The 21,253-nt window shown below is 56.0% G+C and overlaps 2 protein-coding genes and 1 non-coding gene across 3 annotated transcripts; 2 read left to right on the forward strand and 1 right to left on the reverse strand.

Annotated features, from left to right (window-relative positions):
* Positions 1–1,550: 1,550 nt before the first annotated feature.
* On the forward strand, positions 1,551–1,687 carry LOC111756100 (small nucleolar RNA SNORA2/SNORA34 family). Its single transcript, XR_002790592.1, has one exon. It is a non-coding gene; the product is annotated as a small nucleolar RNA SNORA2/SNORA34 family (small nucleolar RNA).
* A 6,024-nt stretch (positions 1,688–7,711) lies between these two features.
* Positions 7,712–13,776, forward strand: Atg4d (autophagy related 4D cysteine peptidase). The gene is made up of 10 exons (XM_003461227.5): positions 7,712–8,244; positions 8,931–9,014; positions 9,110–9,283; positions 10,173–10,449; positions 10,524–10,588; positions 10,791–10,921; positions 12,195–12,273; positions 12,341–12,417; positions 12,498–12,617; positions 13,230–13,776. The coding sequence occupies exons 1-10, from the start codon at positions 8,013–8,015 to the stop codon at positions 13,413–13,415; spliced, it is 1,425 nt and encodes a 474-aa protein (XP_003461275.2). The 5' UTR covers positions 7,712–8,012; the 3' UTR covers positions 13,416–13,776.
* On the reverse strand, positions 13,439–21,136 carry Kri1 (KRI1 homolog). Its single transcript, XM_003461250.5, has 19 exons — positions 20,985–21,136; positions 20,810–20,883; positions 20,400–20,505; positions 19,929–20,043; positions 19,608–19,662; positions 19,479–19,528; positions 19,155–19,251; positions 18,997–19,074; positions 18,655–18,779; positions 17,949–18,075; positions 17,752–17,847; positions 17,505–17,675; positions 16,709–16,784; positions 16,536–16,624; positions 16,330–16,456; positions 16,123–16,253; positions 14,939–15,003; positions 14,751–14,849; positions 13,439–14,214 (listed from the first exon to the last, which is right to left on the reverse strand). The coding sequence occupies exons 1-19, from the start codon at positions 21,076–21,078 to the stop codon at positions 13,908–13,910; spliced, it is 2,082 nt and encodes a 693-aa protein (XP_003461298.2). The 5' UTR covers positions 21,079–21,136; the 3' UTR covers positions 13,439–13,907.
* Between the last annotated feature and the right edge of the window lie 117 nt (positions 21,137–21,253).

The raw sequence follows: 21,253 nt of genomic DNA on the forward strand, positions 1-21,253 counted from the left end.
TTTGAGACAGGATTTTGCTAAGTCACTAAATTACCCAGAGGGGGTTAGAACTTAACATCTCCTGCCTCAGCCTTCCCGAGGGGGAAGGGGAGGTGACGGGTGCGTGCCATTATGCTCAGTTCACCCAGTACTGAGTTTCATTGGCTCAGATCAGGTGACTCCTCCTGACCAATCAGTCACCTGAGCTAGGGGATGGACTGCTCTGATTGGCTAGTCAATCACCTGGGCTAGGGAATGGACCGCTCTGATTGGCCAGGCTGAAGAGTGCAGGCTGAGCCTTCCCCAGGTCCCTCTGTGTAGGTCTCTAATCCCAGCACCCTGGAGGCTGAGGCAGGAAGGTCCCCTGAAGTCCCACGCCACCTGGGCTACGCAGTAATCCTCAAATCACAGAGCTTGTGTCTCTGGCACCTGCAAGAAGATACCTACAGCTGAGGTGTCAGAAGTTCAGCTGGGGCGGGGCCGGTCAGGAATTCCTCCTGGCTGTCACATGACTGCACCGAGTCACCAGCTTGGCAGCTCAGCCTTTTTACTGCTTCTATGAAAATGTGATTCCATTTCTCTCTGAAGAGTACAATTGGGAATTGTAATTGCGATGAGGTAGAATTTCTCTGCCTGGGGCGACTCGTCTTTTCTCCCCCTACTTGAGTTTCCTTCCGTTTCCGGCAGTGTTTCTCCGATCATCTTTCCCCACGGTCAGATCTTGCAGGGAACCTGTGAGGAGATTCTGTTCGCACCTGGTTACTCCCGGCTGGCTAATCCATCCGCCCTTCTTTCCGTCTAGGTGCTATGTCAGGCCAGACCTCTGGCTCCTCAAGCTGAGGCCTGCTTATTTTTTGGATTCCCCTCGGTTTTGGTGGAGCGGATCCTGCAGAAACTCACACAGAATGCAGGAGCACGAGAGGAAATTTCTGAGCCACCGTGTGATCGGAACACCTTGACTTGCTTGTCATGCTTGGTAGTATTCAAGGCTTTTTCTCCAGTGCCGGGAATGGGTCCCGCAGCTTTGTTAAGCAAGTGCCTCGCGCTTGAACTGCATTCTACGCCACCCTCTTCTTCCTCCCTCCCTTTCTTTCTGTATTTCTCTTTTGTGGTCTTAAAGATTGAATCCAGAGCCCTTGCCCTGAGCTACATCCTTTATGTGTGAGGGAGGCAGGGTCTCAGTATATAGTTCTGGCTGGCTTTGAACTTACTATGCAGCTCTGGCTGGCCTGAAATTCACAGTGATCCTCCTGCCTCAGCCTCCCCAGTGCTGGGATCACAGGCATGTGCTACCACATTCGGGTGACCTTCATCCTTAGTGCATTAAACAAATTTTTTTGGTGTCAGGAATCGAATTCAGGACCTTATGCTTGCCAGGTAGGCACTCTACCATTGAGCCATACCCCCAGCTCTTAAATTTTTTATTTTTATTTATTTATTTTTTTTTTTTGTCCTTTTCATTTTTATCGGTACCGAGGATCAAACTCATGACCGCCTGCTTGCAAGGCAGGCGCTTATGCCGCTGAGCTAAATCCCCAGCCCCTTAAATTTTTTATTTTAAGAAAAGGTCACTGGCCCTGAATCAAGGCCGGCAGCTTCCTGACGCTGTTGGTTTCAAGCAGGAGCCTAAAGAGATGTCTTTCTATGGTCTGTTGGCCATTTCAGAACTTGGGCAGTGAAATGGTCAATTCATTAGAAAGAAACACCCTCCTCTCCTGGTGAGTGGCTGTGAGTGGCAGGCTGTGGTGGCCCAGGACGGGAGCCACCTGTGTTTATTGGGACCCTCACCATGCTGGGACCTGGAGCACCGGGAAACCAAGCAACTCCTCCCCCTCTGCCTGTTTTGTTTTGTTGAACTTCAATATACACGAAATTATGGACAGCTATTTGGAAGAGAAGGAGAGACAGCCATTAGTGACTTCCCTGTTGTCTGGTTTTGAAGACCTAAATCGCCTTCCTCATTCTGTTCGGATCAGTTTTATACTATGTTGTCTTGTATGAATTCTCTGTATGTGAGGACATGGACAACTATTTGGAAGAAAACAAGAGACAATGTGATAGTGAAGATCTCAGGTCGTCTAACTTTGAAATTTATATCTGTTACATTGCTTTCTTATGCCCTATTTTGTTGTGTTTAATTTTATCCCCTTTAAAAGGAAAAGAAAAAGAAAAGGTCTCAGGAAGTTACACAGGCTGGGCTGGAATTTGGAACCCTCCTGCCTCAGCCTCTCAAGAGTTCTGGAATAACAGACAGGAGCCACCAGGGCAGCTCTATCAGAGTTTTGAGTTCACAGGCTCACTGTCCCTTTGATTCTAATGTCTTTGTACTATTTGTTCTTCTAGGAATAACTTTCTTTTCTTTTGGTGCTGGGATTGAACTCAGGACCTTTCAATTGCCAGGCAGGTGCTTCTGCCGCTGAGCTGTATCCCCAGCCAGGAACACATCTTCTTCCTCTTTTTCTGCCTAATTCTTATTCATCCTTGGGTCACACAACAGACGTTTCTAGCGAAGGCTGATATCAATTGTATAAAAAAAAAATCCCCCTTTGTCATTAGGTGGTTTCCTTGGCTAATTCTGGAGAATGAGTTGGGAGATGGCTGTGTGCTCTTCATGTCTAAGCACAGCCAACTAAAATCTTCTCTGTGAGCTCAGGGTGTGACTCAGTGGTGCAGTTCTTCCCTTGCATGCAAGAGGCCCTGGTTCAGCCCCTACAGCTAAGGAAAAGAACCGGGTGTGGTGTTGCATATCAGTAATGCCAGCACTGGGGAGGCTGAGGCAGGAGGATCACTGTGAGTTGGAGGCCAGCCTGGACTCCATAGGGAATTCGAGGCCAGCTTGGACTACATAGCAGGACTCTGTCTCAAAAACAATAAACAACAACAAAAAAGAAAAAGTCTTACATAGCTTTTTTGGGTCTTGGCCCTCGTGGCCCCAGAAGCAGCAGCTTCTAGGAGGAGCCGTCATGAGGGGGTGCCGCCTCTTGTGATCCTGGGCCCCTGGATGTCTCCAAAGCTCGAGGGCCCTGCCCTTCTTGCAGAAGGCATAACAGGAGCATCCATCGCTGCTTGTGTTGTGCTGTGAGCTTTGGAATTTTTTGTTATGCAGCAGCTCACCTTGGCCTTTTCTGCCTAATACACAGCCCAGTTTAAATGTGGCCTCTTTCAGGAAGCCCTCCTGGATAACAAACTAGGGAACACCTCCCCCCACATTTGGTAGTACCGAGTGAACCAGCACTTTGGCAATGAGCAACCTCCTCAGGTCTTTTTCAGTTGTTTGTTTGTTTGTGTTTTGAGGCAAGGTCTCACTATGTAGCCCAGGCTGGCTGGGAACTCACAGCAATCCTCCTGCTTCAGCCTCCCCAGCACTGGGATGGCAGGTGGACATGACCACACCTGGACCTCATTTATTTAATTCAAGCTGAAACTAAGTTGCCCAGGCTGCCCCTAGAGCTAAAGATTCTCCTGCCTCAGCCTTCCAGCCTCCTCCTCTCCTGAAATTACAGGTGTGAGCCATCGTGCTTAGCTGATTGCTAGAACGTTTTACATTTTCTTTGCTTATTTTTTGAGACAAGGTCTCACGGCATAGTTCAGGCTGGCCTTGGACACGCTGTGTGGCCCAGGTGGCCTGGAATTTACAGTGATTCTCCCGCCTCAGCCTCCTGGGTGGATTGCTAGAGCATTCTGTCACAGAATGTGTACACTGATTTTCCTTTCTGTCTCACGCTTGCATGTGTGCGTGCGTGTGTGCATGTGTGCATGGCGCTGGGAGCCCGGGCCTTCCACACTCGGATGACCGGGAGGCCGGAGAGGGGAAGCGGGCGTCTCCAGAAGCCCGGAGGTCCCGTGGGAAAGCGCCGCGCTGTTTGTTTTCTTTGGGCTGTGTGGGGTTTCCAGGGCGGCCTGGGAGGGGCGGGAGGGCGGCGGCTTCCCAGGACGGGGAGGGGGCGCAGGCTGAGTGCAGGCTGGACCTGGAGCGGGTGTCTAATGCAGCGCTCTTTTCTTTTTCCGTTCCTTTTTTCCTTTCTCCCTTCTGTCTTCCTCCCTTTCTGTGCTGAGGACGGTGCTTAAGACCTTGCTCATGCTGGCGAGTGCTCTACTACTGATAACATCCCCAGATTTCTGTTGCTTCAATTTTATTTACTTATTTATTTTTCAAACGCTGTCGTTGTGGCTCAGTCCTGTAATCCCAGCACTTGGGAGGCTGAGGCAGGAGGATCCCTGTGCATTTGAGGCCGACCTGGGCTACACAGTAAGAGCCTGTCTGAAAAAAACCAAAAACAAAACAAAAAAGGAAGAAGACAGAGGAAAGTGAAGCAGGGACCTTGTTGCTGGCCCCTGACTACCGTCGTATCCAGGGGTCACATCACCCTGAACTGCTCTGGGGATACAGGGACAAGAGGGGGTGTGTGAGAAGGAGAGGCAGCCCCAAGGCTGGGGAGAAGCCGGTGGAGGCCAATGCAGACAAGTTAGGAGCCCACCGAGCCCGGGGGCCCCGCGACATTGTAGGGAGGTGAATGGGGACAGAGACCCAGCCACCCAGGGAACCGAGGTTCCAGGTGTAACCCTGGGGGAGGTGGGGGGAGGACAAGCAATCCAGGCTCCCCCACACTCTTTAAAGGTTTGTGTGTGTGTGTGTTTGAGACAGGGCCTTGCTGTATGGCCCAGGCTGGCCTTGAATTCAATTTGTAGCCCAGGTTGATCTAAATCTCCTGGAGATCCTCCTGCCTCAACCTCCCAAGGGCAGGTGTGACCTGATCCAGGATATCCCTGAGAGAGGAGACACCTGAGGTTGTGCTGTGTGTGTGTGTGTGTGTGTGTGTGTGTGTGTGTATGTGCGTGTTTTGAGGGGGGAAATGGTCAACCACCAGATCAAATATAGGAGGGTCAAGTGGGTGTGATCCAATAATCCCAGCACTCCAGAGGCCTGTGCAGAAAGATGTCAAGTCAGAGTTCAGCCTGGGCGATCTGGCTACTCACAAGACTGTCTCAAATAAAAAGTTAAAAAGGGTTAGGAAGAGGGCTCACTGTGAAGTCCTTGGTTAGTCCCCAGCACGGTAGAAATAGTAAGAAAGAAGGAGAATAGGGAGGCCACCTATTCTCTAGAGCCTCTAGAGCCCATCTGCCCTGAGGATCGGGCAATGAGGTTCCTGCTGGATGTCACCTGGGAGGCCCTGCAGCCTAAGGACGCAGACACACGTGTTCACCAGCCCCGGTCAGCCTCTGGCTCTTCAGCCTCCAACACCCTCACCCCCGCCCCGTCCTGTCCCCTGGGGCCACATCCTTTGTCACCTTTTGTGAGGCAGGATCTCCTTATGTAGCCCAGACTGGCCTCACAACTCCTGAGGAGATCCTCCTGTCTCAGCCTTGCCCATGCTAGGATTACAGGCATTCATCGTCACGGCCAGTGGAAAAGAAAGTTTGGGCTCAAAATAAATAAAAACTGCTGGAGAATGTAGCTGAGTGCAAAAGCCCTGGATTCACACTTCAATTCTAGCTGGGCATAGTGGCGCACTCCTGTCATCCCAGCACTCTGGAGGCTGAGGCAGGCGGATCGTTGCAAACCAGAGACCAGCCTGGGCTACAAAGTGAGCTCAAGGTCAGCCTGAACCGCATAGGGAGACCCCATCTCAAAAAACAAACAAACTTCATTTCTAAGTACCAGAAATAAATTAAGGAATACATGTGAACATAAATTGATGCCCTGGCTGGGGTGTACCCTAGTGGCCAAACACCTGCCCAACATGAGAAAGGCTCTAGGCTCCACCTCCCTCAAATATACCCTCAAATATAAACAAGATCGATCCCTGGTACCAAAGTAAATAAAGGGAAAATAAAAAAGAAGAGCTGGGCGTGGCAGTTCATGCCTGTAACCCCAGCACTCTGCAAAGCTGAGGCCAATTAGAGCTTAGCAGGGGTGAGAGTGAATCAGCAAGACCTTCTCAAAATAAAAATTTCAAAACGTGTCGGGTAGCTCCGTGGGAAAGCCCCAGCATCACACACACAGAGAAAGAAAGAGGAAATCTCTGCGGCTTTAGCCACCTGCCTGTGGGATTAAACTGCTTAGTTTTCAGTACCAGGAATTGAACTCAGGACCTTGCACTTGCCAGGCAGGCGCTGTAGCACTGAGCTGTATCCCCAGCCCACCGATGGTACTGATGATGGTGACTCATGCTGAGAGCGTGGGATTGCAGTTACTGCTCCAGGGAAAAAACAAACTGGGCATAGACAAGTGGCCCGGTGGCTGGGGGCGGAAGTCTGGGGAGTCTCACTCTTTATTTTTTGGTACTGGGGCTTGAACCCAGGGGCTCCACACTGATTGATACCCCCAGCTCTAATTATTTTGAGACAAGTTCTTGCTAAATTGCTAAATTCCCCAGACTGGAATGAACTTGCCATCCTCCTGCCTCAGCCTCCCGGAGTGCTGGGATGACAAGTGTCACCACAGCCAGGTTGGAGGTGACATTTGAAGGCTGTGAGGAGGAGGCGGCAGGAGAGGAGCAGGATCCTGGATAAACAGCAAACACAAGGCCCTGAGGTGACGCCAGCTGAGGGCCAATGGAGTGCGGAAGGGGGAGGTTTGGGGTGCTGCTTCGGGCCCTCACCCAGTCTCATCTGCCCTCTTTTTTTCCCTGTCTTTTTGAGACAGGGTCTCACTATGTAGCCCAGGCTGGCCTCACATTCAAAGTGACCCTCCTGCCTCCGCCTCCTGAGTGCTAGGCTGATGCATACGCACCACCATACCAGGCTCTCAGATGCCATTTCAGAGGGCTGAGGACAGATTCTCTGGGGCTGGCCACTAGAGGCCACCCTCTCTGGGTCTTCCGGGTCACCCATTGTCATTATATAGCTCTCACTAAGCGCTCAGGTGCCACACTACACTCTCTTGGGGCGATCTCGGCTCATCCTCGTACAGCCTTATGAGGTAAATGGATTAAAATATTTTTACTGCTTTACTGCGCTGTACACTACATTTTATTTGTGGGTGTGGGTGTTTTCGATTCTTAACTTTCTTTTATTTCCTATAGTTTCATATTTTAAAAGATTAAAAAAAAAAAGTAGGGTCAGGGATACAGCTCCTGTTTAGCAAGCATGAGGTCGTCAGTTCGATCCCCAGTAAAAATCAATCAATTAAAATAAAATAAAATAAAATAAAATAAAATAATAAAAAGTAGTGTATGTGTCTTGAGACAAGAGCTGGCTATGTAGCCTGCCTGCTTTCCAACTCGCCAACATCCTCCTGCCCCGGCCTCCAGAGTGCTGGGCTGACGGCATGCCCCACCACACCAGGCTTTTAAAACCTGTAATTTTTAAAGAGTTTCATAAAAATTCATTCATGTGATTGAGGATACTGGAGCCCACTTTGCCCTGGAAGAAACTGCACAGCGTGGCTCTGCTGGCCTGGGACCTGACACCCAAAGACGCGGCCTCAGCCTGGGGTTGTTCTGGGTGCGCAGCTTCTAGATTCGTCCCCGTCGCTGCTCCGAGTCGCACCTGTTTTGCACGCGAGGAAACGGAGGCCCCGAGGGGCGCGGCTCTCCCGGGGGTCGCCCCAGCCGGCCGCCGCAGGGTCCGAGTGCAGCCCGAGCGCTCGCTCTGGCCAGTGAGCGCGCAGGTGCACGTTTCCCAGGGACCTCGGGTGGGGGCGTGTCGGGGGCGTGCCGGGGGCGTGGCTACCGGCTGGGGCCGCCGATAAGGGCCGGCAGGGGTGCGCGCGCGCCTGCGCGGTGCGATAAGGCGGGCGTGGGGCGTTGAGCGCTTCCCCGAGGCGCCGGGCTGAAGATTCTCCGGGTGGGGGCCCCGGAGCGGGCAGGGGACCTCGCCGGGGGCCGGGCTGGGCGGGGCGTCCGCCCAGGTCCCGCCCGCCCTCATCCGGGGGCCTGGCCCGCTAACATGGCCGGGGCCGGAGCGGCGGCCGGCGGGGCTGCGGCCGGCGGCTGCTCGTGGGGACCCGCGTAGCGCCCCCCGCGGCCGCGTCCTGGCCGGGTTCCCTGGGGCGCTCCCCACGACCCGCCGGCCCCCGCGTCCCCGCGTCCATGCACTCTGTGTCGCCCGCCGCCGCGCAGTACCGGAGCGGGAGCCCGGAGCACGCGCGCCGATCCGAGGCCCGGAGGCCGCGGGGACCCCGGGGCCTGGACCCCCACAGCCTGGGGTCCCCTGGACCCAGCGGCCTCGCGCTCGGCCCGCCCGGCGCTGCCCACGTGGAACCCGACGAGGTGGACAAGTTCAAGGCCAGGTTCCTGACCGCCTGGAACAACGTTAAGTACGGTGAGGAGGGGGCAAGGTCAGGGTGGGGGTGTGCGGGACAACCAGGCCCTGTCCCCCGCGACGACCGTCCCGTGTTCCTGCCCCGTGAGTCACCCGTGGATGCCAGCCCCGCCCCGCCCGGGGTGGACCTGGGACAGGCTTAACAGGGAAGGTTTGCCAGCCTCGCCCTTTCCCTGTTTGACCTTGGGACAGACTTCATGGTTCTCTGCCCCTCCACTTTCCCTGCTCTGCAAAATGGGTACCATCGTCAGAAGTGCTTCATTCGGGCAGACATCTCAGCATTTGGGAGGCTGAGGCAGGACTATCGTTGCAAGCCTTGGGCTGGCTTGAGCATAGTGAATTCAAGGCAAGCTTGAACTACATAGCTTGCCTTGAACCATTAAAAAGCAAAAACCAAAAAACCGCCAGGCATGGTGGCTCAAACTTGTAATTCCAGCATTTGGGAGGCTGATGCAGGAGGATTGCCATGAGTTTCAAGGACAGTCTGAACTAGCAAGATGCTGTCTCTAAAAAATAAATTAAAAACAGTCAGAGTTGCCTTCATTCCTGCTGAGTTGATGGTGGACACTCAGGCAGCTCTTACCACTAATGCCCCATGTTCATCTTGGAGAGGGTCTTGGGATCCCAGCGACCTCACATATAGAACCATAGGGTTTCTCACTGGGTGCTACCCTACATCCTGCCAGGGTGGATGGTCAAAAGCCGGACCAGCTTTAGCAAGCTCTCCAGTATCTACCTCTGCGGGCGCCGCTACCGCTTTGAGGGTGAAGGTGAGTTTTGGACAAGGCCCAGGGATGGAGGACAGTCCCTGCCCTAGGGACCTGTACCCAATCTCTGGTGGCTGGTGACAGACCAACTCTCCTAGGTGACATCCAGCGTTTCCAGCGAGACTTTGTGTCCCGTCTGTGGCTGACCTACCGCCGGGACTTTCCTCCCCTGGCTGGGGGTTCCCTGACCTCAGATTGTGGCTGGGGATGCATGTTACGCAGTGGTCAGATGATGCTGGCCCAAGGCTTGCTGCTGCATTTCCTGCCCCGAGGTGAGCCCTGCAGGGGGATGGAGTGTACTAGAACAGTGCCCTGTGTTAGAATTGTTTGCAAACTGAGTTAAAAGCCACTTTAAAACTGTGTCGAGCCAAGTGTGGTGTGGTAGAGCAAAGTTGTAGTCACAACCTCAGGATGCTGAGGCAGGAAGGTCACCTCAAGTCAGAGACCAGCCTAGACTGCATAGTGAGAGCACCTCAGAAACAAAGCTGAAAAAAGTAAATAAATTAATAAAGTCATTAATTAATAAACTTACAGAAGGCACTTTGGGGGTAAGTTTTCTAGCAGAGTTCCAGGGCAGATATGGCTGTACTTGCCTGTGACTCAGCAGGCTGAGGCAGGAGAATCATAAGTTAAAGGCCAACCTAAGCTACATAGTCAGACTCTGTCTGTCTCCAAATGAATTCATTAAATTTTAAAACTGGGCTGGGGTTATCTCTGGTAGAGCATTTGGCTAAAAACAACCAGACCTTTGGTTTCATCACCAGCACAAAAAATAATTTTTAAAACACAGCAGTGTGAGGTATGTGAAAATTGTAGTTAATGTTGGGCTTCTGGGAGGGTTAGCCCTTCAGGTGCCATATGAGTAAATGGGGCCAGGCATGATGGCGCAGACTTAGAACCCCATGCTTTGCAGGAGGCAGGAGAATCAAGCCAGACAGCCACATAGCGAGACCCTGTCGAAAAAAACAAAATTAAAAACAAAAGCATGTGGGGCTGGGGATTTAGCTCAGCGGCATAAGCGCCTGCCTTGCAAGCAGGCAGTCGTGACTTCGATCCCTGGTACCGATAAAAATGAAAAAGACAAAAAAAAAAAAAAAAAGCGTGAATGGGAACTGACCCTCCTACACACATTAGCACTGACCACACTCTCCATCCTCGCAGACTGGATGTGGGCTGAGGGTCCAGGCCTGGGCTCCCCCGAACTGCCCGGAACGGCCTCCCCCAGCCCGGGCCGAAGCCCTGCCCGCTGGGTGCCCCCGCGCTGGCCCCGAGGTGCCCCCGAGTTGGAGCAGGAGCTGCGGCACCGGCAGATTGTGTCCTGGTTCGCCGATCACCCCCGGGCCCCCTTTGGCCTCCACCGGCTGGTGGAGCTTGGGCAAAGCTCAGGCAAGAAGGCGGGTGACTGGTACGGGCCGTCGCTGGTGGCGCACATCCTCAGGTGAGAGCTGGTGCAGGGCACGCGGGGAGCCGCTGGGTGCCCCCAGGAGCTCAGCCCAGCCCTTGTGTCCCCAGGAAGGCCGTGGAGAGCAGCTCCGAGGTCACGCGGCTGGCTGTGTATGTTTCTCAGGACTGCACAGGTACAGTGCTGGGCAGGGACGATTGGCTTGCCGGTCAGCCAATCACAGCGCCCCTGAGGCCCCGCCCCCTCGGAGGCCGGAAGCAGAGATGCCTGGGATGGTTCCCAGGCTGGAAGTGTGGGCGGGTCAGTGCCCTGCCGCCTCTGCCCGACCTGTCCACCTCCATCACTCTTGCGCTATAAACTACCTCCCCCCCCCGCAGTGTACAAGGCGGATGTGGCACACCTGGTGGCCAGCCGGGACCCGACGGCCGAGTGGAAGTCTGTGGTCATCCTGGTACCTGTGCGTCTGGGCGGCGAGACGCTGAACCCCGTGTACGTGCCTGGCGTGAAGGTATTTTCAGGGATACCGGGTTCCCCAACCTGGGAGACTCGGGGATTTTCAGCTTGGGAGACAGTTTTTGTCTTCTTTGTCCTTTTGACAATCCCCAGCCTCCAGTACTGGAGTTGGAATGCAGGAGCTCACACGAAGCTACCTCCCCAGCCCTCTTTAAAGTTTTTATTCTGAGCAAGAACTCATTGCGCCTCCTGCCTCAGCCTCCCAGAGTGCCGGGATTGCAGGCCGTCACCACCACGCCCTCCTCAGGCAGAAATGGGGCGTCTTCCGGAAGTGGGTGTCCTAATTGGGGAAATGGTCGATAATCAAATTGACACTAGTGATTGGAGACGTGGTTGTTGGTAGCTGACGTGCTCAGCATATCCCGAGTCCAGTCCCCATCACCAATAACACCCCTGCTAAATATAAAACTTGGCCCCTATGTAATCCCAGCCCTCGGGAAGCTGCCGTGGGGGATTTTGAGTTGGAGACCAGCGTAGGCTATGTGGTGTGTTGAAAGGGTCATCTCAGAAAACCACAGACAGAAATTGGTGGCGGAACCTGGTCTGTAGAAGGCAGGAATCAACCCCTGAAATGGCCCCGGGAAGCCCCCCTGTGGCTGGAGGCAGAAGTGGTCCAGGTGGAAGGAGCCCAAGGCTCAGAGGCTGGGAAACCTCTGCTAGGCCTCGCGCTGCTGTACTGTGAATTTCTCTCACTTCCTTGACCTTATCGCCCCCTATTGGACCATGCTTTGTTGTTCCTCATGCAGCTTCTGCCTGGTGGGACCACCCTGCTGTCAGAGCCTTCTGCCTCAGGGCCTTTGCACTTATTCTTTCTCCCCAGAGACGCTTGGTTCCAGCATTCCCCATCCAGTCTCCTCTGAAATATCTGTGACCCCTTAGCGAGGCTTATCTCAAACTTCCGTTGCAAATTGCAAAATCCTGGGCTGAGGTGTAGCTCAGTGCTGACTGCTTGCCAAGTATGTACAAGGTCCTGAGTGCCATCCCCAGGACCACAATAAAGTAAAATGCAAAAAAAAATCGGAACCAGCAGTGATGACACACACCTGTAATCCTAGTACTTGAGAAGCTGAGGCAGGAGGATTGGCAGGAGTTTGAGGTCAGCCGGGGCTATATGAAGAGCTCAAGGCCAACCTGAACTGCATGGCAAGACCCTGTTGTCAACAGTTTTAAAAGTATTTGTTGAATGGGGGCTGGGGAGGAAAAAAAAGTGTTTGTTGAGTAACTGTTTGATACCACCTATCTCAATTTCTACTCTTCCCTCCCTGCAGGAGCTTCTAAGGTCTGAACTGTGCCTGGGCATCATGGGAGGCAAACCAAGGCACTCACTGTACTTCATTGGCTACCAAGGTAGGACCCGCCCCACCGTGCTGCCCCCCCACTGTCCCCACCCCTGCTCACAACTGCCCTCCTGTAGATGACTTCCTGCTCTACCTGGACCCGCACTACTGCCAGCCCACCGTGGATGTCAGCCAGGCTGACTTCCCTCTGGAGGTATGACCATGTCCCCAGGGCCAGGGCTAGGGGCAGGAAGGAGTCGGGGTCCCCTGCAGCTCCCTCTCTCTTGGCCCCAGTCTTTCCACTGCACCTCCCCCCGCAAGATGGCCTTCGCCAAGATGGATCCGAGCTGCACGGTGGGGTTCTATGCAGGAAACCGGAAGGAGTTTGAGACACTGTGCGCTGAGCTGACCAGGGTGAGTGACAGGAATGGGCAGTGAGGCCTGGGTCCTGCACGCTTGGGGGTGCGGGCCGGATGTGGGGGTCTGGGAGTCATCGAGTATCCATGTGGGGGCTGGAGGTGCTGCTGGCTGGCAGAGCATGTGAGGCTCAGGGGGCCCCTGGGATGCTGAGGCAGGAGGGTTACAAGTTCAAGCCCAGCACAGACAACTTAGTGATATAAGGCTGGGGGTGCAGCTCAGCGCGAAGGCCTTGGGTGCAAGCCCCAGTTCCGAGTTCCCGCCTCTGAGAACTTGGAAGAGTGCCAAAGGTACCGACTGTCTCCACAAACCAGAAAAGCCCTATTTGGTAACTGATGAGCTAAACAGCATCACTGAAAAGCTTGGGGACAGCTGTATCCAAGGTTCACAGGCCCTGTGCCCCATGGTGGTGGGAGAAGCACCCCCAGACCCCTTAGGGTTAGGAGCTTCGCCTCTGCCCCAAAAAAATCAAGGCTGCTATTCACTGGCTGGATTGAGTCACATGCCCACAGATGAGCCAATCACTGTGAAGGAAGATGCTGATTGGCTGGCTGGGCCCGTGTGGTTGTCATAGTGTTGGGCGCTCGAGTTCTGTCCCTCCTCCCGCAGATCCTCAGCTGCTCCTCCGCCACCGAGCGCTACCCCATGTTCACCCTGGCCGAGGGCCATGCTCAGGACCACAGCCTGGATGACCTCTGCTCGCAGCTCTCGCAGACCACCACACTGCGGCTCCCCCGCACCGGGCGCCTCCTCAAGGCCAAGCGGCCGAGCTCCGAGGACTTCGTGTTTTTATAATGGAGGGATCGGGAGGGGGAAGATGTGAGACTATTTTTTTATTTATGTCACCTCAGTGGGGGACTAGAACTCTAGAGATGCTAGGGGTTCTGGTTCTCGACCTCTCTACCACCCAGCTGAGACCAGTCTAGGAAACCACAGGACTGGGGCCACTCAGCCAGGGGCCACCACCTGCCACCCGCCAGCTGTGCCCTCCTAGGGCTCCTCTCAGGGCGGGGAGCAGCGGAGACCCCGGGCACCCACTCAGGGCCTGACTTGCGTACTGTAGTTTGCACTGGACCGGCCGTGCCCTTCACTGTCCCCAGGCCTCTACCCAGGGCCACCGTGCCTGCTGGGGGGCTAATAAAGCTGTTGAACTTGACTGGCTGTGGGCAGGCCTGTTCCCCTCATCTGCAGGCTGATCTGGGATTCCACAGAGCCGGGGGCACAGGTGGCAGGAGGACGTGACTGCTGCCAGGAAACGGGCAACCTGCATGCCCCGCCGTCCTGCCCTCAGGGACGGCTCTTGGGTCCCTGCTGTTTCCGCCGTTGCCGGTCCAGCTGGCGGAAGTGGAGCCGCTTGGGGTTGAGGCCAAAAGCCTGCAGTCTCTGGCGGCTGAACTCCCGGCCACCGAGGGTCACCGTGGGGCCCAGCAGCCGTGCCTTTTTGCCTCTCCTCCGCTTTGAGGGCACTGGTGTCTTGCAGGGCACCACGGGGGCCTCCTCCTCCTGTGCCAGGGGGTGCTCGGGCTGGGGCTGCTCCCGTGGACCGGCTGCATGTCTCTGCGGCTCCCCAGTGGCATCGGTGGCTGTCCCCATCCTAGGGGGGAAAAGTCAGTGCTCAGGCGAGGCCAGTCCAGCTAGCACATGTGCCCCCTTCCAGATGGGGGAGGGACAGGGGAGCAGCAGCCGGGGTCTGCCTGGGTGTAGACCAAGGTCTAATGCTGAAGCCAACGTTTTCCTTCAGACCCGAAGCCCGACTGTGTCATTCTGGTATTTACGCTACACCAAGCTCAGCCATCAACCTGCATTAGCTTCCGTCAGCTCTGGGCTTCTGTGACCCTCGCCGTACAGGACAGAGAATGATCACCTCAACAGCTAATACCTCTAAGGCATTTACTGTTGAAATGTTTTGGTGCTGGATTTGAACCCAGGGCTTTTCATACGCTAAGCGTGCACTGTACCAGGGAGCCCTACCATACCCAGAAACCCTGCCTATTTTCAGTTTCCCTGAGACGAGGTCTTGCCATACACTTCAGACTGATGTTGAAGTCACTGTCAGCCCAGGTTGGGCTCAAACTTGTGATTTGCCTGCCTCAGCCTCCCCAGTACTGATGGGACACGAGCTGTACTCACTCCTCTGGGCCGAGGGACCGGAAGATCTGCTGCTTCTTCCGGGAGTTGCGGGCCTTCTGGCTGTACGCCCGCTGGTCCTGCAGCTCCTCCTGCTCTGACCTGCAGGTGCGGGCGCCGGCTGTGACAGATGCTCTGGGGTGCACAGTGCGCAGCCCCACCTCCACCTGCTCCCCGCCTGCCCATGTCACCTGTACATGCAGGTCTTCTTCAGGGAACACCAGCGGTTGAGCTCCTTGTCATCAGCGGCCAGGATCTGCAGGGAGGGTGGGGCCTCATGGGTCAGCACGGGGCCACGCTAGCGCCCCCCGTGGGTCACAACGTTAGAGCAATGATTTCCGCACCTGTCTCTTGAGAGTTTGGTGAGAACCAGAGGGGGAAATGGGCTGAGGCCCTGACCTTAGTTCCCTACAGGCCAGGAAGCTGACTCATCCGAGACACCAGGTCCAAGCCCAAGGGGCCTCGGTCCCCGCCGGCCGGCCACCACTGCCCTCGGAACCTCAACACCGAGTAGGGATTTTTTGTTTGGTCTGTCTTTTTGACACAGGGTTTCCCTATGTAGCACAGACTGACTTTGAACTCAGTGACCCTCCTGCCTCAGCCTCCCCAAAGGCTAAGATGACGGGTGGGTACCCCTATATCCAGCTTCCAGCGATTTTTTTTTTTTTTCCAGTATCAGGAACCAAAGTCATGTTTGCCAGGCATGTGCTGTGCCCCTGAGTTATACCCCCGGCTTCCTAATGCCCACTCTGCTGCTCACAGCAATAGAATTAAAGTAATCACTTAGGGTGGCTGGGGTTGTGATACGGTGGTAGCAGCTGTAAAAGAAAAAAAAACCTCAAAGCTTGGCATGACGGTTCATGCCCTTAATACCAACATTCAAGAGGCTGAGGCAGGAGGACTCCTGTGAGTTTGGCACCAATCTGGTCTACATAGAAAGTTTTAGGGCAGCCTGAAATATACAGTAAGAGCCTGTCTTAACACAAAAATCAAAATCTTGGCTACTCGGGAGGTGACACAGGAGAAGGGTATCTTCAAGGACAGACAGCCTGAATAACTTAGAGGAAAAGTATTTCAAAAATGAAACAAAACCAGGCCCTGGAACCCAGCCTTTGTATGCACTGCCAGCACCCTGCCACTGAGCTGCACCCCGCCACAGTGTGTGTTATTCTGAGATCGGGTCTCCCTCTGCAGCCCACACTGTCCTTGAGCTTGACATCCTCCTGCCTCAGCCTCCCACGTGCTAATCTATTACTACCACTTTTATGATGAGAAAATGGGTCCGAATGTTACGGCCTTTCTGGCTCAGGGTCAGAAGTTCTCTCCTGCATCCTGTATGTCTCCCCAGTGTCCCCAGCCTGCCTGGGGGCCTCACCTCCTCAGTGCTGAGCCCAAAGTCACAGGGTACCACCCTGCGGTACTTGAAGCGACAGGGCAGGTCATCGATGATGTCCTCGTAGTCCAGCCGGTAGTACTCATCCAGGTACTCCTCGAAGGTCTTGTCCCCTGCACCGGAGTGGGGGGCGGAGTCAGGCTGCTGCGGGGCACCCAGGCCCGAGCACCCTTGGGCCCTGGGCCTTACCGGGGTTGAACACGGGCTTTTCCTGGCCCACAGCCGCGGCGAAGGGCGACCTGCGCTTCTTCCTGCCTGTGGCAGGGGCCTCACACTGTTTCTTCTGGGGTTGGCTGGGGTCGTAGTCGGCGTCCATCTGCAGGACACCACGCTGGGTCAGTGTGCAGGCCGGCACCCCAAGCCCGTGCCTCCCCTGCCCGACCCATGGCGCCTACATTGAAGTCCGGGTCCTCGCAGTGTGGCTCCTGCTGGCTCCACACGCCGTCACGCTCAGGCCCAGCCCATGTGTCCCAGTTCCAGTCCTCTGGATCCAGAGGGGACAGACAGACAGGGTCAGACAGGACCCCGGGGGCACCCCCAGCCCTAGCTTCACATGCCACAGTGTCACCTTCCAGGCCATCCTCTTCCTCAAACTGCGGCTTCTCCTCCTCCACAGCACCGTAGAAGTCATCGCCCAAGCATTTCTGCAAGTGGGACTCAGGGTCAGGGCTCAGCAGCCCACACCTCGACAGCCCTGTGACAGCTTCACTCTTGAGCCTCATGTAGCTTCCCAGTGTCCCCCAGCACCTTGTGCAGGGAGGCAAACACTCTGCCAGAGCCAAACCCAGCACTCGAGTACACAGTTTAGATTTTTGGGACAGGCTCTCAGTGTGTAGCTCAGCCACGTCTTGAACTCACTACATACCTCAGGCTGGCTCAAACTGGTGGCAACCCTCTTGCCTCAGCCTCCCGAGTGCTGGGATGACAGGCATGTGCCACTACGCCCAGCAATAAATGCACATCTTAAAAACTTCCTTTGGTTTTGTAAGACAGGGTCTCACTAGCCCAGGCTGGCTTAAAACTTGCGGTGATCCTACTGCCTCAGCCTACAACCACTGAGGTTACAGGTGTGCGCCACCCTGCCCGGCCTTCCTGACAAGATTTTCTGCTGGCTGGCTGGAGCCCCACTGTAGGTGAAGGAGTCAGTATGCCTGATCCTCTGTCATTCCGCACTGACCAGCTAACCTTTTTTGTGACTTACAACGGCCCTTGGGCTAGCCGCTGCTCTGAGCTCCACTCTGGGGTCAGGGAAAGAGGCTCAGAGAGGGTGATTCACCTGTCCCAGGCAGCACAGCAGGAAGGGGCCCAATTCTGTACCGATTCCCCAGGGCCTGGCCTGGCGTGCTCCCCAGCATCGGCCGCACCTGCATCAGCTGCTCGTGCTGGGCAGGGTCGAAGTCGCCCTCAAGGTCCTGCTCCTCCAGGCCCAGCGTCGAGTTGCCCGTGACCTGTCTCAGCTGCTCCAGCTTGGCCAGAATCTCCTTCCTCTTCAGGTTTTTCAGCTGCTTCAGGTCCTCCCGCTTCCTGGCCTTCTCCTGCGGGCAGGGAAGGAGGCCCTGAGCCTCCCCCGCGGCGGCCTGGGGCGCCCTTCCCGCAGGCCCTGGAACATACCCGCTTCTTCCGCTCCCGGGTCTCCTCCCTCTTCTCCTTCCTGCGCTCGTCCTTGCGGCGTACGGAGGATGCGATGCTGCGCGGGTAGGTCTTCACCTGGGGGCGCAAGGGGAGCCAGAAAGGCCGCCGAGGTCACCGGGGCTCTGCGGCCTGGACCCCAGGCACTGGCCCTCCCCGCCCGGGCTGAGGCCACACACCGAGGCCGAGTCTGGCTCCTCGAAGCGGAAGTTGTACTTGTGCTCAAAGGCTTCCTGCTTCTTCAGGAACAGCTCCCCCTCATCCGAGGAGTCGTCCACGGCCAGCTGGACTGGGGGGCCAAGGACCCTGGGGCACAAGACAGGGGAGCTGGTGGTCTTGCGGAGTAACACGGGGACAGATCCTACCGCCTACCACCCAGTGTGAGATGGGATCTCTGATTTCACTGTGCGGACCAGGCAGGCCTTGAACTCTTGGGGATTCTTCTTTCTTAGCATCCCAAGTGCTGGGATGACAGGCGTGCGCCACCACGCCTGGTCCTATCCTCCTTTTTCAATTTTTTTAAAGTTTGAGACAGAATGTTACAAAGTTTCCCAACTTGGGCTCAAACTTGTGATGAGACTCCTGCCTCAGCCTCCCAGAATACTGAGATTACGGGCCGGCAGGTGTCACTGAACCCAGCATGAACTCATTTAATCCTAGGAGAAGCCTATGAGTGAGCTGCTGCCCATTTTACAGAGAGGGAAGTTGAGGCACACATTCCTAGCCTGGGCACAAGATTACTGTCTGAACCAAGGAGCAACAGAGCCTCCCTGGGTGGCTTTGCCCTCCCTGGGAAAAATAAATCAAGCACAGGGGGCCCCTGGCTCCTGGCTGACACTGTGGGACAGCACACGAGGTGCAGCCACGGGGAGGAACAGCGCTCACCCCTCCTCTTCCTCCTCCTCCTCATCGCCCTCCACCTCCTTGTAGCGCTTGTTGAGGATATAATCCCGCAGGAACTGCTCCCCTGCATCCAGCTCTGGGTTGTCCCAGTATTCCTTGAGGTGCATCTAAGGAGGTGAGGTGTTGACAGGAGCCAGGTCATGACCAGAGAGAGGGGGAAGAGGGCAGGTGTGACCACCAAACGGACTTGAGTATCACAGCCAGCCTCCCTTGAGCGCAAGATCCTCCTGCCTCAGCTTCCCAGGTGCAGGGATTACAGACAGCTCACTTTCTAGGGAAAGGTCAGATGCAAACAAAACACACGCTTAGTTCAGGAGAACTCACCAATTCCTTCAGGGACTCGGGGTTCTCAATCTCTTTCTGTCCCTTCAGCCACTCGACATACTCGGCATCCTCCTGGGCCTGGGGAAGCCAAGCACTCAGGTCTGGGGGAACCCAGCACCCGCACCCCAGCCTGGGTCCCGCCCAGGCTCAGCACCCACCTTCTCCTCCCGGGTCTTCCTGCGCTTCTGCAGCAAGCCCGAGCCACCTTCCCCGGCACTGTCCTCGTCCTCACTGTCCTCCATGAATGGCCTGAAGCTGCCGTGACCAAGAAAGAACCTCAGGACCCACCGTTTATTTTAAGACAGCCGCTAAGTTGCCCCGGCGAGACCTGAACTTGCAACCCTCCTGTCTCGGCTGCCCGCAGCACATCACCACGCCCCGCTGTGACATCAGTAACCCCGTTTAACAGACAAGTGCAGGGGGCAGGCGGCAGCACTGGCTTTGATCCTGGCCCCAGCCCGGCTCCCCTAGCCCAGGCTCACCTCTCCTGGAGCTGCTTCTGTTCCTCCACATAAGTCTGCGACCAGGTTTGCTGCAGATGGGGGGGAATGACGTGGGCTCAGGCCGGCCCAGAACCCTGGAGCCCCCAACCCAGCTTCCATCCCACCTACCTGGCGCCTCCCATCAGAGCTCTCCCCTTCTGAGTTTTCCTCATCGACATATTTGCTGTGCAGAGAAGAAGGGGAGTTTGAGAACCCAGCTCCTGACTGGCAATAGCTCGCAGGCTTTTCAGGAATGAAACCCACTTCCAGCTTAACATTCCCAGGACAGAGAGGTTCTTGGGAGGGACTGTCTGTGGACTCTGCATGTGGGGGAGAGCTGTTACAGGCTGCCGGGGCGTCCATGGGAATGTGTATGGGGTCCCCTCAATTCTGTGGGCGTCTTCTGCCTCCACTCCTGAGATGCCTCAGCTGCGGGAGGCTCCTTCTTACCCGCCCTTCTCCAGGATGACCTTTCTCTCATAGTCTTTCAAGTACATTGGCAGCACTTTCTTCTGCTTCCCAGAGGCTGCTGCCTCCTGCTCGCTTTCCGACGATGAGGAGGACTCTGTAGACCCAGAAGGACACAGCTGCCACCACCCACAGCTCCCGCAGGACAGGGCCAGGCAGAGGATCCCAAATCTATCTACCACTTCCCCGCAGCAAGATGGCAGGGGACGGGGCGGGCTGCTGGGATCCTTCAGCCTGAAACAAGCTTCAAACAGCACCTGAGGTTTATCCTCAGCCCTGCCAGTTTCATAGAATCTGGCTAAATTACCCAGGCTGACCTTGAACTTGAGATCTTCCCGCCTCAGCCTCCCCCTGTGCTGGGGTTACAGGTGTCTACCACCTCCCTGCCTAACCTGCTAAGCACTTTTGCCATAAAACAACAGGTAAGGTGACAGGGAAGCCTCCGCCCCCGACCTGTTCTCTGGTAGAAGGTGGCATCTTTCTGATAAATACGGGGATCTTTCTTCTTCAACAAGGAGAGTGTCCTGTAAAAGTCACGCTCTTGCTGGGGGTCAAATTCCTAAAACAAGAAGAGGAGGGACAAACTTCAGAAGGGAGTTGACAACTACCTAGGTGGGAACAGAGGACAGCGTGCCACACGGGCAGGCGGCCCAGACGTTGTGGAAATCAGGTGGAGGAGAGCCTGTGTCACAGGCAGGACTAGCGGGGACAGGTGGGGGCGTCAGATGCAGCAAGGCCGGCGGGGCTTGGGATTTGGGGAGCTGAGAGCTTGGGGTTGGCCGCCCGCCTGCACATCAGGCCTGGGGGTCGGGTGGGAGGCTTGGACTCCGGGCCACGTCCGGATCCAGGGCGGGGATTCGTACCACGCGTTCGTCGCTGGAGTCGGACTCGGAGCTGGAGTCGCCCCCGCTGTCCGGGTCCCCATAGCGATCCTTCACTGTGGGGCACAGAAGGAATTTCCCCGGGTCAGACTTGGGGAACCGATCAGATCCCTCTAACTCCCCGACCATCCTCCCCGCGCACGCGCCCCGCACTCACGCCGCTGCAACTCCTCGCGTTCCCGGTAACGGCCATACCGCGCCGCAAAAGCCTTGTTCACTCGCAGAGGCGACGATCCGCGCGGTTCCGGCATGGCGCCTCTGAGGCCCACTGCGCACGCGCGCCACGGGACCTCCCCCGGAGGCGTGGCCTGACCCAGGCCCGCCCACCGCGGGTTTTAAAAGGGGCAGGCGCGCTCCGACGGTGCTTAGCCCCACCCCCGGTCCTTCCGGGATCCCGTTTCTCTTGTGACCCCCAATCCCCGCCCA

Source organism: Cavia porcellus, unplaced genomic scaffold (assembly GCF_034190915.1).
Source record: "Cavia porcellus strain 051 isolate PalLab524CR breed Dunkin Hartley unplaced genomic scaffold, mCavPor4.1 scaffold_17, whole genome shotgun sequence".
Lineage (NCBI taxonomy): Eukaryota > Metazoa > Chordata > Mammalia > Rodentia > Caviidae > Cavia > Cavia porcellus.